The sequence below is a fragment of the Callospermophilus lateralis genome, chromosome 15, assembly GCF_048772815.1.
Source record: "Callospermophilus lateralis isolate mCalLat2 chromosome 15, mCalLat2.hap1, whole genome shotgun sequence".
Taxonomy (NCBI): Eukaryota; Metazoa; Chordata; class Mammalia; order Rodentia; family Sciuridae; genus Callospermophilus; species Callospermophilus lateralis.
The window spans coordinates 66,575,337-66,590,335 of NC_135319.1; the positions used below are offsets into that span (position 1 = coordinate 66,575,337).

The 14,999-nt window shown below is 36.3% G+C and overlaps 1 protein-coding gene across 1 annotated transcript in view; it reads left to right on the forward strand.

The window, feature by feature from the left end:
- The first annotated feature begins 884 nt into the window (after positions 1 to 884).
- Abcc2 (ATP binding cassette subfamily C member 2) overlaps positions 885 to 14,999 on the forward strand; it is a 51,662-nt gene continuing 37,547 nt past the window's right edge. The window contains exons 1-6 of the mRNA XM_076834155.1: positions 885 to 917; positions 2,564 to 2,737; positions 11,394 to 11,519; positions 12,855 to 12,989; positions 13,216 to 13,323; positions 13,888 to 13,943. Of these exons, the coding sequence (XP_076690270.1) occupies positions 885 to 917; positions 2,564 to 2,737; positions 11,394 to 11,519; positions 12,855 to 12,989; positions 13,216 to 13,323; positions 13,888 to 13,943 (632 nt within the window). The remainder of the gene's footprint in view (positions 918 to 2,563; positions 2,738 to 11,393; positions 11,520 to 12,854; positions 12,990 to 13,215; positions 13,324 to 13,887; positions 13,944 to 14,999) is intronic.

Genomic DNA, 14,999 nt, shown 5'->3' on the forward strand with positions numbered 1-14,999 from the left:
GACAGGGAGTTGTTTAATGGGCAGGAAGTTTCAGTTTTGCATCGTGAAAACTTTTGGGGATTGGATAAATTACAGTACAATACATTTAATACTTCTGAACTATATACTTAGAAATGGTTAACATTTTATTTTATGTTATATATTTTTTACCACAAAATTGCCTAAATATTACTACACAAATAATATCCGGTAATTATGAAAAATAAAACCCAGAAAACAGAGAGAAGTTAAACAGAAAATAAAAAATTACCTGCAATCCAACCAATGAAGGTGAAATTTTTGTTGCATAAACACATAAATACATATTTTTTCACACTAGGTATGCTATTTTATAAACTGATTTTAAAAATAGTTTATTCTACTTTTAATCATGTTTTAAGTTCTATGTTCTCCATAAAAAATACAGAGGAGTACATATTTCACATGTCTATAAACTCTGAGAACTTCAAACAGAAGTAAAGCTGCACTTTTAGGAATGTATGTCCCTCTATTGATGCTGCCCCTTGTAGGCCGTGTGTGTCCTCAGGAGAATGAAAATATATTGTACTCTTGATGTGCTGGCTGGCTCTGCTGGAATATTTCCGTGGTTTCTTTTGTATATGGCCAGGATACAGAGGCTCTGGCAACTTTGAGAACTGGTGAGTCTATCTGTCCCTGAAAATCCTGTCACATGCCTATCTTCTGGAATGAGTTAAGCATGCATCCAGGCAGGGTTAACTATTAAGTTGTTGGGATGAAAGGTCAGGATACCTGCCTTTATTTGGAAGACCGGGACATCAGAATGGGAAATAACACATTGCCACTTCTCATCTGCCTTCTCTGAGGAAAACAAGAAACAAGAGTAGTCAGTGAGAAGTTTTCACTCCAGAAGTACTCCAGGGATCATGGTGGAAAACTTCTGCAACTCTACTTTTTGGGTGAGAAATCACATTTATCCTCTTTACTTTCTTAAACTTAGAACAAGTGATACATTATGTGAGAGTGGCCACCAAAAAGAACCAGAGAAGTCATAAGTGCAGTTGATCTAAAACTCAGATTTTTTAAAAGCCTGATATATCTCTAGAAGATATATCATTTAGGAAAGGTAATATGATTTATTCTTTTTAACAAATGCTTATTGTGTCCCAGACTCATTTTTTTGTTTTTTGGACAAGTTAACTGCAGAGAAATAGAGAAAAAAATTCCAATTTCTTCAGCATTAGGAATGGGAATTGTTGTTTACTTTGTGGGTAGAGGGTCCTCAATTGAGTCTTGTTGAGATATGTTAGTGATGAAATGATAATATGTTCTAGACGAACTAGTAGTATGGACTAGAAACTGAGACCAGGGATGCAAATTTGGGCATTATGAGAACTGTGATAACTTATGAACCATTAGAATTGGACAATCTTGTTTTTAGAGATGGGAAGAAAGAAACAGCACTGATGGAGAGGTCAGGTATTTAGAGAATGAACAAGCATAGTTTCCATCATGGAACCACAGAAAGCAGAGAGTTTCCAAACAGAGAATAATCAACAGTACCAAATGGCTTAGTATAACAGAAAATGAGAAAGGACCTTGGACCTAGTGATTTTGTCATCTGAAAATACCTGGAGTCAATTAGGGTGATTGATATAGTTTAAATATCTTAGAGGACTCTTCAGAATTCTGAAGGTGGATAACAACATTGCATAGAGATCAGAGGAGCAGGAATGAGATAGTAAAGCACATGAGCAGCTCTTCATATGGTAGGAATAAGCTGGGCCCCAAAGCCCTCAAGGCCAGGAAAGGATACCATTGGAAGGTGGGGCTTAATAGGCCCCACTATCTTGACAGGCCATCTCTTAAAAATTCTAAGAATTATCTGCCAAATCATCTTATCAAGGCACTTCAATCTTTTCTTCAAAGAGTCTACCAATAGTCATGTGAAAAAAATTTTAAAAAATATTTACAGGAAGAGACTCAGATATAAGACCTGATGTTGTACTCCACCCCACAAGATACTTTATTACAGAATGCAGAGACTAGTACAAAAGTTGCTGGCAAAGTGAGTTTCTGTCCAATAGTGCCATTGTCCTTCCTGTGCTGAAATTGGCCAGGAATGCTTGGTTTTGAAAAAAGCCTTCTGAGCTATTGTAAATCAAATGTCAGTATGACTAAGCATTCTGCCTATCTGATGTCTGCATGTTTGACCATTTGTCAGTGAGTTCAACTAGGGCAGGAAACTAAATAAGAAAACGCTTTTATACCCAGGGAACTATTCTCCCCTTTGGATTAAGGAATAGTCCCTCTTCTTCCTATAATTTGTCAAATGTTGGGTTGAGTTTTAGTCAGAATAGCTATTATAGAAATTCAAAAGAAAATAGGTTTTTAGAGTTTGGGTTGCCTAGAAAACTCAGTAAATGTCATTAAATGGTGAATTTGTATCAATCGGGATAAACAGGAAAATACAAGATAGTTAAAGGGTAAAGCTGAATATGAATATGGGGTTGAAATAAAATTGTTTGGAAGCAAGTGTTTGCGGAGAAGGGCTTGTCTTCAAAAGTGCATGTATCCAATAACCTTCCCTTTTGGTTCTCCCCAGAATTCCTCATTCCTGGAAAGACCGGAGGCAGACCTGCCGCTATGTTTTGAACAGACTGTTCTGGTATGGATTCCTTTGGGTTTCCTTTGGCTCCTGGCCCCATGGCAACTTCTCCATGTATATAAATCTAGGACCAAGAGATCTCCTATAACCAAATTCTACCTTGCTAAGCAGGTACAGTAACCCACTATTTTCAACTCTAATTCCTTGGTACAGAATAGAAACATCGTCTAAGGGTCCTCTTCCCTGTCTTCAATAAGATTTTCCAGGTGCTGCTGTCTCAGGTACAGCCATCCTCTGGGTGTAACCTATGTCTCACTGGCCCCTTGTCATATTTCTTAGTCAAAGTAGCTTTGATTTTTGCATAAAATTAGTGATTCTTCATTCTTATGGGTATTAGGCTCCCTAAAAACAAATGACAAGTAGTAGGACAGTCAAATTGTTATTATCCTTTTGGTACTTGAGAAGTGAACACCAGATCATCTGTCTTTAGACTGTTCTAATAAATCAGGAGACTGTAATTCAGTTTCACCTATCATGAGGTGAGAATGAACCACAGGCTATGACTTCTGTACCATACAGGCAATCCAACCATCACTCATTCACAAAACTTGGATTTGAAATAGGTTTTCCATTTTCCCAGAGTATTCCATGAGTCAGGATGATCATTCACAGTGGAAAGAGGAAGGCTTAGTGTGCCTGGTAACAAGGCTGAGTAGGGAAATAATGCAAAGGACAGGAGCTGTGCTAGAGAGTCCAGGACTAAGTCAGGAAGGGATCTTACAGAGCTAAGGCCTTTAATTAAAGTTGTGAAGTTATTTCATAAAATCTACCATCTGCTTCCTTTTGTTAGTTTTTTTTTCTACCTGTATTAATCTTTAAACAGTTTTTTAGAAGGGCAAATTAGATTCTGTTGTTCTGTGAGCATACGTAGACCTTCAGTAACCGGGAACCTGAAAGGGAGGTGGGATTCACATTAAAACCAGGGTGGGCTGGTAGTGGGTTTTGTCAGTCTCTGTCTATGAGAGCTTGGTGTAGGATCACTGTCTCCCTTGTTGGCCCAAGTACAGAACCCAGAATATATTGAACATTCAGGTTGAATTCAAAACTTGTTGAAAGTTGATATTAAATGCACCCTGGGAGCAGGAGCTGAGTCAGGACTGTGTTAAACTCTAAACGTTCTGAACATTGAAAAACATGCCTCAGCACCCTTGGAAATAGTCAGAACTTATAATTACAGTCAATCAATTGAGTGGTTTTCTATCATTTTTCTGGAGCTTTCAAGAAGAGGCTGGGTAATGAGCAAACCAGTACCTCACCTTAATAAAATTTATTAGTTCATTTTTAAAGAATACCTTTTTAAAGAATACATACAATATAATTCTCACATTTAAATAATTCCACTTTTTAAGTATGTTCACAGATATACACAAGTATCACCACAGTCAATTTTAGGACATTTTCAGTCCTTCAAAAAGAAATCCATTAGCCCTTATCTCCTCCTCCCACTTAGCCTTAAACAACCACTAATCTACTTTGTATCTCTAAAGATTTTCTTATTCTAAATATTTCATATGAATGGTCTGTTATAATTGACTTCTTTCACTCAGCAGATGTCATCAAAGTTCACCCTTTTTACTGTAGCATGTATAAATACTTTATTTCTTTTATGGCTGAAAATTATTCCATTTTATATACCCTATTGTTTAAGCACAAATTTCTACAGAGAAAATAAAAAGCAATGTCTTAACTTTTTTTTTTTTTTTTAGTTATAATAGCCCACCCTAACTCACAGTCTCAGGAGATCCATATATAATTAACGTTTTAATTTTCATCCTCTATTCTGAGTGTGACAAGCATACATTAATTTATTTTTAAAATGTTCAAAATGATTGATTTTGCCTCTGAAATAATTTGAAGTATAGTACCTCATAAAGTAAATTCTTCTATTAGAAACTTTCTCCTAGGCTCAGTCTTCAACCTTTATTTATTTTTTGTTCTTCTCAGCTTCCTCTCTACCTGCCTTTGTTTTTTTTTTTTTTTTTTTTTTTTCCCTCTCTGACTCTCCTGAATTGATATTGCAGTTGTTTGGTCATTAGTGTGTTGTTTATCTCAACTAGAATTAGTCATCTTGCTTGACCTACCTGTAAGTGACACTCCCAGTTGGTTTGCTTAAAGGTACATCCTAAGTATAGGACCCAGAACACAATAGGTAATTGAAGGTAAAAATGAATAATGGCAGCTGTGGAAGTTCTGAGGTCAAGAGTAAGATGTGCAGCAAAAATGGACTTGATGTTGAGCCAATGAGACCTGAGAATCATCTTCAAATATTTGCAGAAGCATTACATAGAAGATTGTCTAACTTGTTGTGAAAAGTTTCAGAAAGCAGGACCAAGATAAATGAGAGGGGTTTGTTCCAGGGAAGTAGATTTTGACTAAATATCCTAAAGCTTTTCCTTGTCTTTTCTTTTTTGGTATCAGGGATTGAACCCAGAGGTGCTTAACCACATTCCTAGCTCTTTTTTGGGAGGTGGGGAGAATACTGGGGATTGAACTCAGAGGCACTTACCACTGAGCCACATTCTCAGCCCTAGTTACTTAGTGCCTTGCTTTTGCTGAGGTTGATTTTGAACATTCCACCCTCCTGCCTCAGCTTCCCAAACTGCTGGGATTATAAGCATGTGACACTGCGCCCGGCTCCCAAAACTTTTTCTAATAAAAATAATTGATAATAGAATGGGCAGCTGAAGGATATAGAGTCCCTGAAAATATTGAAGCTGAAGTTACATATTGTCTGCTAGGGAAGTGGTGAAAGTAGATACTCTCTGTAATGATAGAAGATTCAACCAGAGTGATTTTTCATTCATAAAACACTGGGAAAAGAACTACCTTGCAGAGATGGAGAGATATCAAATATGGCAAACAATACTCCCGTCTTTTTAGATATCAATAGAATTGTATCTCCTTAGAAAATTGAGTTTAGAAACCAGGCATGGTAGCACACACCTGTAATTCCATCTACTTGGGAGCCTGAGTCAGGAGGATCAAAACTTTGAGGCTAGCATGGACAACTTAGTTTGTCGCAGTCTCAAAAATAAAAAGGGTTGGGCATTAGCTCAGTGGTAGAGCACTTGCCTAGTGTGGGTGAGGCCTTGGGTTCAATCCACAGTGCTGAAAGAAAAAAAAAAAAAAAAAAAAAGTTGAGTTTAGTAAACTCTTTAGTTGAAGCTCCTCTAATAAATCAGAGATCAAGGGCAAAGAGTAGAAAGAACTTGGTAAATCATTAAACAACCATAATATTTCTTGTTCCTAATCAATACAATTGTGCATATGTTTCTGATAATGAAAATAATGGGTGGTTGTTATAGAAAATTTGGAAATAGGAAGAAAATTAAATCCATTGATAATTATATCACTCTGCTATACTTCTACTAAGATGTGAAGTATGTTTCCTTTCATTCTCTTTAACAAACAAACAAAATAACACTAGCAAAAGTCTCTTCCTTACCCCCCATCCCTGACTTCCCAGTCTCATTCTCTAGAGGCCATTTTAGTTATTTTTAATGATTACCTCTATTTCTGCAAATTATGTGTTTATTCCTATATTTTTATATATCTCCCAATATATATATTTTTTTATATATCTCTATTTCTGCTGTTTCTGAAAGGTAAGGACAAGAAATTTGGCTTCCCTTTTCTCTCTTCCTCTTTTTTTTTCTTTTCAGTCTTTTTATTTTGAATTTTTTTCAGTTCTTCTATTCGTTACTTTTATACATAAAAATACTGTTTTTAGTTTTAAATACATCTCAGTGCCTCTTTGTCTAACATGAGAGAATTAGTGTCCTCAAATTTCTTGAATCCCTTTTATAGGAGAATATTTTCCAATAAAATTTTCAGAAAGAGTGACAGTAAATTAAGTCTCTAAGTCCTTACTTTCTAGATGCTAGTTTTAATTTTGTTTTTGTTTTCACTAAGAGCATATTGCTACAATGTTCCCCAACGTCCTCTGTTACTGAGTTAGAATTCTCATTCCTGTTATCCTCGCTAGAAGCTTTTATGCACTTTTTCTTCATGTCTTAAAATTTCATGAGCATCTGTCTTCATGTTTTTTTTTTTTCCATTCAGTAAACCTGAAACCTGAAGACCTGTCTTTTCTTTCCCTTCTCTTCTTTTTCTTTTTTCCTGGAGGATATTGCCCAGTCTGGTCTTGAACTCCTGAATTATAGGGGAAATGTAGGGGAGAGCCACCTTGCCTGGCTCATGTCTTATCTCTGAGAAATGTTCATATTTTACTCCTTTTATTTCTTCTCCTTTTGAAATTCTGTTTCTCTAGAAACTTCTTTTAGCTAGATGTTGAGTTCTCTGAATTGATCTTCCTCCTCAATTGTACCCCCCCAACTATTTTTTCTTTCCCCTTCAGATTTCCTCAATATTTTCTTCCAGTTATCCTAAAGAACATTTTTTATAGCAATTATGAATAAACAAAAATTGTTAACTACACTGGTGCAGTGACCACGCCTGAAATCCTAGAGATTTGGGAGGCTGACATGGGGATCACAAGTTCAAGGTCAGCCTCCGCAATTTAGGGAGACCCTAAACAATTTACCAAGATCCTATCACAAAATTAAAAATAAAAAGGGCAGGGAATGTAGCTCAGTGGCAAAGCATCCTTTGATTTAATCCCCAGTGCCAAAAAAAACTAACTTCTGAATATACCTTAAAAAAAAAAAAGACACCTCTTTCTGGATGCAGTGTCTTCTCAAATTGTAGGAGGAAAAAAATAAAATCTCTCTTAGAATATTAATTTAAAAATATATTAAATTCTCTTCTGTTCACTTATCATGTTTGTTTTATCCCAGAATTGATTGTTCTATTTAATCATTTTGGCTGTCTTTGCTAGTACTGGGTTTTTCTAAACTTCCTGGAAATTTAGTTTTGTATATGTTTTAACATAAAAGTCCAAGTTATTTAACACAGATGTTCGGAGTGAGTCCCTCTGTCATTATGTAAGTTGTCGGTACCCTGCTTACCCTTCTCCATTTATATTCTCATTACTATTATGAATTTATTTCCTGAGTACTATTTCACTATCATTTTAATTAGGTGAGAAGGGAGATACATAAATGTACTAACTGAGTCATTTTGAGCTGGAAATTTTCATCTTTTCCTATGCATATGTAAAAAATACAATCGAACTCATTGTATATGCAATTGTGTCATCTAATTTTTAATTTAAGATGATATAAAAAGCATTTCTCTGTGTTATTAATGTTATTTCAAAACATAACTTGATGACTACAAAATAGTTCATCACATGAGGAGAGTATACCACATTTTATTTTAATAACTCTCTTTTAAAATTTATTTATTTATTTTGTGATATTGGGGATTGAATCCAGGGATGTTTTACCACTGAGTTATATCTCCATCCCTTTTTATTTTATTTTGAGACAGAGTCTCACAAAGTTGCTCAGGCTGGACTCAGACTTATGATCCTTCTACCTCAGCCTCCAAAATTGCTGGGATTATAGGAATGTGCTACCTTGCCCAGATTATTTTAACAACTCTTACAACATTAAGTCCTCCCAATAAACCCCTTCATCACTGTTTGGGTTATTTCAGGTTTTTAAAATTCTTTTCTATTAGGATTAGACTCCAGTTAACATTATTATGCATAAATGTTTGCCTACAATTCAGATTATTTTATCAGAATAGATTCTTAGAAGTAGAATTACTATCTTTTTTTGTTTGTTTTGTTTTTGATACTGGGGATTAAACTCAGGGGCTTGGCCATTGAGCCACATTCCTAGCCCTATTTTGTATTTTATTTAGAGTCAGGGTCACGCTGAGTTGCTTAGTGCCTTGCAGTTGCTGAGGCTGACTTTGAACTTGCGATCCTCCTGCCTCAGCCTCCAGAGCTGCTGGGATTACAGGTGTGCGCCTGGCAGATTTTTGCCAATTTAGATTCTCACCAAAAGTGTGTTAAAGTGCACATCTATGCACCCTTCTCAGTATTATATATTAGAGTTTCCCTCAGTTAATACATAAATGGCATCTTATTGTTTTACTTTACATTTCTATGAGTACTAATGCAATTGAATTTCTTATTTGGTAAGAATATTTCTTCATTTGTGAATTGTTTGTTCTTATCACTTGCTGATTTCTTAAAACTTGGGTGTTTGTATATTTAACTTTACCTTTTGAATAGATGATTCTCATATGTTTACAAATTTCAAAAGGTACATACATTTCTTTCTCAACATCTGCTGATATTAATTCCTTGTTCTTCCAGAAACAACTCATGCTTTTACAAACACCTACATGTGTGTATTTCTTTACACAAATGTTAATGTCCCTTAGATGCTCTTCTGTGTCTTGGTGATGCCTCTGCTTCTTTCTCTTTAATGACTACTAGGGATACTATTATTTAGATGTATCATAATATATGAACCCTACCTGATAAAAATTTAGGTATTTGCATATTTCTGCCATCATAAGCAGTACCTAATACATATTTTTTTGTCTATAGTACAAATTCCTGGAATTGAAATTAGTGAATTAAGGATATGGGAACTTAAAATTTTTATAAATAGTACAAATTGCTCTCCATGAAGGTTTTTCTTCACTCTCCCAACGTTTTTTTTTATTTACAAATTTGGTGTGTGTGTGTGTGTGTGTGTGTGTGTGTGTGTGTGTGTGTGTGTTTTGCCAGAAATGCAATCCAGGGCCTCAGGCATGCCAAACATATACATGACACTCTCCCACTAAGCTAAACTCCCAGACCTATTATCAACCTTTTTGATGTTAGTTAATTAGTCAGATAAAAATGGTATGTCATGTAATTTCAAACTGTACACTTGGTGAGGCTGAGCATATTTAAGTGAGGTTAAATATGTTTAAAAGTTACTTGTGTTTTTTTGATCCTTTTATATTCCATGCCATTTTTTCCCAAATGAATTGTTAGGATTTTGTTGTTGTTGTTGTTGCTTTGTAGAAGTTCTTTTATAAAGTAAATAAGTAAATGGGACTTTTTTGATATGAATTGCTCAGTGTGTTTCTAGTCAATTCTTCAAAGTTAAACATGTGTAGACATGTGGCAAAGCTGCCTCCTTTCCCAGGCTGAGGAGTGGCCTGCTTGTTGGATTCTCTCTACCTAGTTATCCTCAAGGGTGGGTGCTTTTGTCTTAGCTTGTTCTAATTTACCTTAAGGTATACATAATTTCCACTTCTATATGGTTGTGCTTCCCCCCACCACCAAATCTCGTAGTCTCATGTGAAGAAAGCATAATGCAGTCTATTATGCTTGAGTAAGAGCCATTCCTGTTATTAATGTGTCTTTGACTCTACTTGGTAAATAAAATGGCTGGTCCTTTTAGTTAAAGGTATATTAATCTCCTTCCTCGACTGTTTTACACTACAAAGAGTCCACCATCTCTGCCTGAGTCATTCTGGATAATTGAGACTTATAAGAATGAGCAGGGATAGATGGGTGGGAGTAGAAAGGACTGAGAGAAGGGGAGATGGTAGTGGATAATCCTCTTTTGGGGGGCTATGATACTGGTAGACTTCCTGAGCAGAGGCAGTAATTTCCCATCTCTGGTGGGGTTGACTGGGGAGGAGGGTAGATCTTTAGAATAGTATGATGTAGTTTATATCTTAAAAGCTCAGAGGACAAATTATTTTTTAACTTGATGTCATTTGAGGGTTAAATAGTCACAACTGTTTGCAATAATAACTTTAACAATTCAAAGGTTATGTGGGATCAATGATCAAAGAAAGGGAAGAGTGTCACTTCAGTTGGGGATTCTCCTTTTAAACCAAGTGCATAAGCTTTCTGTTACTATGTAACAAATTACCCAAAATTTAGCAGATTAAAAAAAATAAACTTTTTTTCATAGTTTCTGTTGATCAGGAATAGGGGAGCTGCTTGCCTGGGTTCTGCTTCAGGGTCTCTCATGGGTTCCAACCAGGACCACAGTCTTCTAAAGGCTTGACAAGCATTAGAGGATCAGTTTCTAGGAGGACTCATGTGGCTATTGGCAGGAGATCTTACTTCCTTACCAAATAGACCTCTCCCTGGAGCCATTGAATGTGTTTACCATGGGGCTGGTAGCTTTCCCCAGATTAAGTGATCTGAGAGAGATCAAGGAGAAAGAAGCCCACTGCTTTTTATGGTCCAAGTTTTAAATGTCATACTTCCACCATTTGCTATCATTAGAAATAGTCACTGAGTCCAGCCTACTCTAAAGGGAAGGGGAACTGAGCTCTACAATGTGAAGGGAGGAGTATGAAAAATTTGTGGACATATTTTAAAGTCATCACCCTCAGAATTACTCAGAAACATTGATCATGGCAAGCTTTGAACTTTATTTCATTACTTAAACTATATAAATTCATTTACTTCAGAAATATTCATTGTGTTGTCTATACCACTATAAATATGTACCACTATTTTTCTCTATCCATTCCTGGAAATCATTCGGTATTAAGAGTCTTACAAAGAATGACATGCTCTTATGTTAAGCAAAATAAGCCAGACTCAGAAAATTAAGATTCTTATGTTTTCTCTCATTTGTGGAAGTTAGAGAGAAAAATGGGGGGAAAGGCAGGAGGGTGTCTCATGAAAATAGAAGGGAAACCAGTAGAATAGAGGAAGAGGAGTGTGAAAGAAGAGGCACTGAGGAATGAAATCTGCAGAATTATGTGATATACATGTATGAATATGTAACAGTGAATCCTGTTATTAGGTATTGCATCAATAAAAAAAAAGAAGAAATCTAAAAAGAAGAAGAATGATCTGCTCCTAACAATGGTCTTTTTCCCTTCTCAGGTGCTTGTTGGGTTTCTTCTTATTTTAGCAGCCATAGAGTTGGCCCTTGTACTCACAGAAGACTCTGGAGAAGCCACAATCCCTCCTGTTAGATATACCAATCCAATCCTCTACCTGTGCACATGGGTAAGACCCATCGCCACTTCCACCCTGTTTAATCTTCTCTCTACCCATAAACATCTAGCTGAAGTATATTCTTTGGGGATGAAATTAAGGCCAATTTTATCTATCTTTTTCAAGGACTTATAGTGATGCACAGATCGGTTGTAATAGGGTAAAACAAACTTTAACTTTTCCTCTTCTTTTGAACACTAATTTATAGAGCTTTCTTCAACCTTATGCCTTCATATCTTGCCATCTAAGTGTCACAGATGATGTCTAAGTTTCTTGATGTGAAAGAATGTTATTTTACATTGATTGGTGACTAATCACTAAGTCTAGAGCTATTGTGTAAATTTGATATCAGAAACATATCTCTCCTGCAGGTAAGTCTTTAGGGGGTCTATATAGTGTTTAAAAATAATTGAATTAGTTGCTTTCATTTTAAAAGAGGAGGATGACACATCATTATTTGTATTTTCAAGCTTTCTTGAAAAATCAAAATGTCTGATAACCATGGGCCTGCATTCCCACAGGGCAGCAGTCTGCTGAGACTGAGAAGCAGTTGCCTCCTTTAGACTGTGCTTGGCACAGCTTCCTGCTTCTGTTGCCTAGCCTTCACTGAGAAATATGATCTTCCAGGCCTCTCCAGGCATTTTTGTTGGCTATCACTGTTACAGAACAAGCAAAGACAGGTCTAGACAGTAGTGTACTGAAGCTCACACAATCTGAGCTGATTGTGTGTATCTCTTTCCAAACCTGCATTTAGTGATATCATGTTGGAATTTGGAATCTACCATACTGGGAGTATTTACACCATGAAAATTAGCAAATACTATAAATCCTGGCACTTTTTTCCTCAAAAATTCCTATTTACTAATAATTAGCACCAGGTCTATGGTACAAATATATCTAAGTGAAATGATGATACAAGACAAGGATTTAGGTTTTTAAAAATGTCAAGATCATTTTATTGTCATGAGCAACTAATAAAAAAAATTACTTGTTCAATCCAATATCAGACACAGACAACTTGTACCTATTTATCAGAATTTGCCTGCTTGAATGACTGCTACCTGATATTCATTTCTTTTGCTCTTGAAAAGGTACTAAACCTCCACTAAAATGCAGATAGTGACCTTCTGCTTTCCTGGCTTACTTCCCACCCAAGTGTGGTGAATAGAGATTAGACACTAGAAAGGAATTGGTATCAGGGAGGAAACAATTTGGCATTTGTGTGCTGTCTGCCTGGCCAGACTAGGTTCACCAATCCCCCTTTTCCCCATGTTTTCTGACATCCTTCTCCCTTCCTGCCCTTGGTTAATGACATTATTCTTCAAAACTTTATGTGAATCTCTCTAGCTCCTGGTTTTGCTGATCCAAGACAGCAGGCAATGGTGTATACAGAAGAACTCTTGGTTCCTGTCCCTATTCTGGATTATCTCAATACTCTGTGGCACTTTCCAATTTCAGACTCTGATTCGGGCACTCCTGCAGGTAAGGGGAAAAGAGAGGGTGAGGGTGACATGAAGAGGTACTGCTGGGTGACTTCTAAGTCAGAGTAAGTGACATCAAGAAGTTTGACTCCAAGACAGAATTGTATTATGGAGATATGATAACAGGCTTTAACTATAGCTTTGATATTTTGTGGGCTAGTTAGTCTTAATGTGGAGAAAAGGCTCATTTTCTTTTCTTTTTTTTTTTTTTCTTTTTAACCCCACAGGACAGCAATTCCAATCTGGCCTATTCCTGCCTGTTCTTCATCTCATATGGATTCCAGATCTTGATCCTGATCCTTTATGCATTTTCAGAAAAAAGTGACTCATCAAAAGTGAGACTCTAAATATTCCCATTTCATATTTTCTTTAATTGGAGGATATCTTAACAAATAACACTTTAAGATACCTAGGTATCATAGAGATTCCGTGAGCCCAGAATAAGATACTGGTTGAGCATCCCTAGTCTGAAAATCTGAAATCAATAAATGTTCCCAATTTGAAAAATTCAGAAAGTCTGTGCAATATTGTACAATCTAAAAATCTTCAAAATCATAAATATTCCCGATCCCAAGCATTTTGGATAAGGGATGCTCAACTTATAATATAGAATATTTCATACCTAAGGAAATAGGGATGAACATATTGAAATACTGACTTTTATATTCACCCATCAATCTTTGACATAGGCAATTAATTCATATATCTATGACAGAAAATCTGATTACCATTTCATTAGTAGTTATCTTAGGATCTCCAAATTAGCATATTGACCAACTGACTTTAGCATTATATCTAGTTTCTAGCATATCATACCTAGAAAAATCAACTTTTGATTGTGGAGTCCCATAAGTTCCTTTTTCCAATTGATTTACTTTTAAATTTTTTGTATCTTTCAGAATCCATCATCCACGGCTTCATTTCTGAGTAGCATTACCTTTAGTTGGTATGACAGGTAGGAAATGCCTGAAGTATGGGTTTTCTATGTTTCTACCCCTTCACTTTTCTGAAAGTGAAGGAAAGCTTAAAACAAAACAAAACAAAAACTCCTCCTGTGGCCTACATTTATTTTCTACTTAGAGTCATAGGGTGTTAAAATTTATAGGTCATATGGCTAGGGATGTAGCTCAGTGATAGAGCACTTGCCTGGCCTGCATGAGACCCTAGGTTCCATCCCCAGCAACAACAACAACAACAAAAGTAAAATTTACAGGTCAGTTTGATTCAGCCCCATTCATTAGGCAGATTAGCATGCTGAAGAGAGAGTGAGAGGGAATGCTCTTGGTAGCCTGGGAGTTCCACAGGAAAAGAGGAAAAAGCAGGACAGGAAAGGGGAAATTTGGAGGCAGGCAGCATAGCACAGTTTGGAGGATAAGGGATGAAATAGCAGGCCTGGCTGTCAGAGGATCTGGAACAAGTATCCCTGGCCTTTGTGGTTCCATGGTCCCTTTTGGCAGACTGGTGGAGCCCATGAATCCCTTCTCAGATAATGTTTTAAATGCATAAGGTCAAAGACACAGGAATACAAAAGAAATAAACTACATCGAAGTATAGTTATCAAAATATTTTAAAAGCAAATTTGTGACATTGTAATATATGTGCTTTTAAATCAATACATTAAATAACAAGATCTAGTGGTGGGTCTAATAATGACCTTAATGTTAAAGTAGTGATGAATATAAATTAGTCATGAAAACATTTTTGATGTCTCCTAATGACAAAGCACCGTATTATACTCTTATTAGAAGGAAAAGCTGGATTTCAGTTAGAAGCTATTACAAATAAAGATGTAATTTATTTTCTACCAAGTTCTCAAAACCCAGTTTGGGGAGCCCTGAGCTAGAGAGATAGTGTAGAGGCAGCCATGAGGCCCACTCTACTTTCTAAGGGCATTATGGAATCCCCTGAAGGAGATGCCAGAGTGCAGAGACACAGCCAGTATTAGAGGAGGAAGGGGTCAGAAGCAGAGGAAGGTGATGGATTTGGGATCTTAACAAAGTAGGGACAATTC